The 1074-nt window shown below is 71.3% G+C and overlaps 1 protein-coding gene across 1 annotated transcript in view; it reads right to left on the minus strand.

Annotated features, from left to right (window-relative positions):
* The window catches only part of LOC112957733 (voltage-dependent L-type calcium channel subunit alpha-1F-like), a 5618-nt gene extending 4551 nt beyond the window's left edge, over positions 1–1067 (minus strand). Inside the window, exons 1-5 of the mRNA XM_026051463.1 lie at positions 961–1067; positions 781–868; positions 498–605; positions 349–422; positions 122–268 (exon numbers count right to left, since the gene is read on the minus strand). Of these exons, the coding sequence (XP_025907248.1) occupies positions 122–268; positions 349–422; positions 498–605; positions 781–868; positions 961–1067 (524 nt within the window). The remainder of the gene's footprint in view (positions 1–121; positions 269–348; positions 423–497; positions 606–780; positions 869–960) is intronic.
* Positions 1068–1074: the final 7 nt, after the last annotated feature.

A 1074-nucleotide genomic window follows, 5' to 3' on the forward strand; every position in this document is an offset into this window, starting at 1 on the left:
CTGCTTGGGGGGGGGAGTATTGAAAGCAGTGTCAGTGCGAGCCGGAGCCCACGGGTGACAGGGACACCCTGCGGGACGGGGGGCACCCTGCGGGGGTGCTGGGGGGGCGGGTGCCACTCACGCGGGCCACCCCTCGAAGGTGGAGACGGTGAAGAGCGCCATCATGCCGGCCAGGACGTTGTCGAAGTTGAAGTCGCTGTTGTGCCAGAGGCGCTCGCGCACCGTGGGGTGCGCCACGTCGCCGTCCTTGTACACGATGAACGTGCCCCTGCCCGGGGGGGGGCGAGGGGGGTCAGACCCCCCCCACACACGCAGTGGGGTGAAAAGGGGGGTCAGGCCCCCCCATACAACGGGGTGACCAGGGCGCACTTGCACTCGGCGGGGGTGTGTTTGGCCTCGTCCGTGCAGCTGTAGAACTTGCCCTGGGGGGGACGGGGTGTCACCGGGGGGGGGTCAGCCTGTCCCCGTGCCCCCCGATCCGCGGGGCGCGGCGGCACCTTGAAGAGCTGCACGCCGATGCAGGCGAACATGAACTGCAGCAGCGTCGTCACGATCATGATGTTGCCGATGGTGCGGATGGCCACGAAGACGCACTGCACCACGTGCTGCGGGCGGCCGCGGGGACACCCATCGGGGACGCCCGTCGGGGACGCCCGTCGGGGACACCCATCGGTGACACCCGTCGGGGGCGCCCGTCGGGGACACCCATCGGGGACACCCATCGGTGACACCCATCGGTGACACCCGTCGGGGACGCCGCGGCGCCGCCCCCGCTCCCACCTTGAGGCCCTTGGCGCGGTTGATGGCCCGCAGCGGCCGCAGCACCCGCAGCACCCGCAGGATCTTCACCACCGAGATGGCGCTGGAGCTGCGGGCGGCACCGGCGCCCTCGCCCGCTGCTCCCGCCGGGACTTGTCCCCGCGCGCCCCCCGGAATTGTCCCCGCGCCCCCGGCGCTCACTGGATGCCGAAGGAGATGAGCGAGACGCCGACCACGAGCAGGTCCAGGAGGTTGAACCAGTTGCGGCAGAAGGAGCCCTTGTGCAGGAAGGCGCCGAACGCCGTCATCTGCGGC

Source organism: Nothoprocta perdicaria, unplaced genomic scaffold (genome assembly GCF_003342845.1).
Source record: "Nothoprocta perdicaria isolate Ctin4 unplaced genomic scaffold, notPer1 scaffold_755, whole genome shotgun sequence".
NCBI lineage: Eukaryota > Metazoa > Chordata > Aves > Tinamiformes > Tinamidae > Nothoprocta > Nothoprocta perdicaria.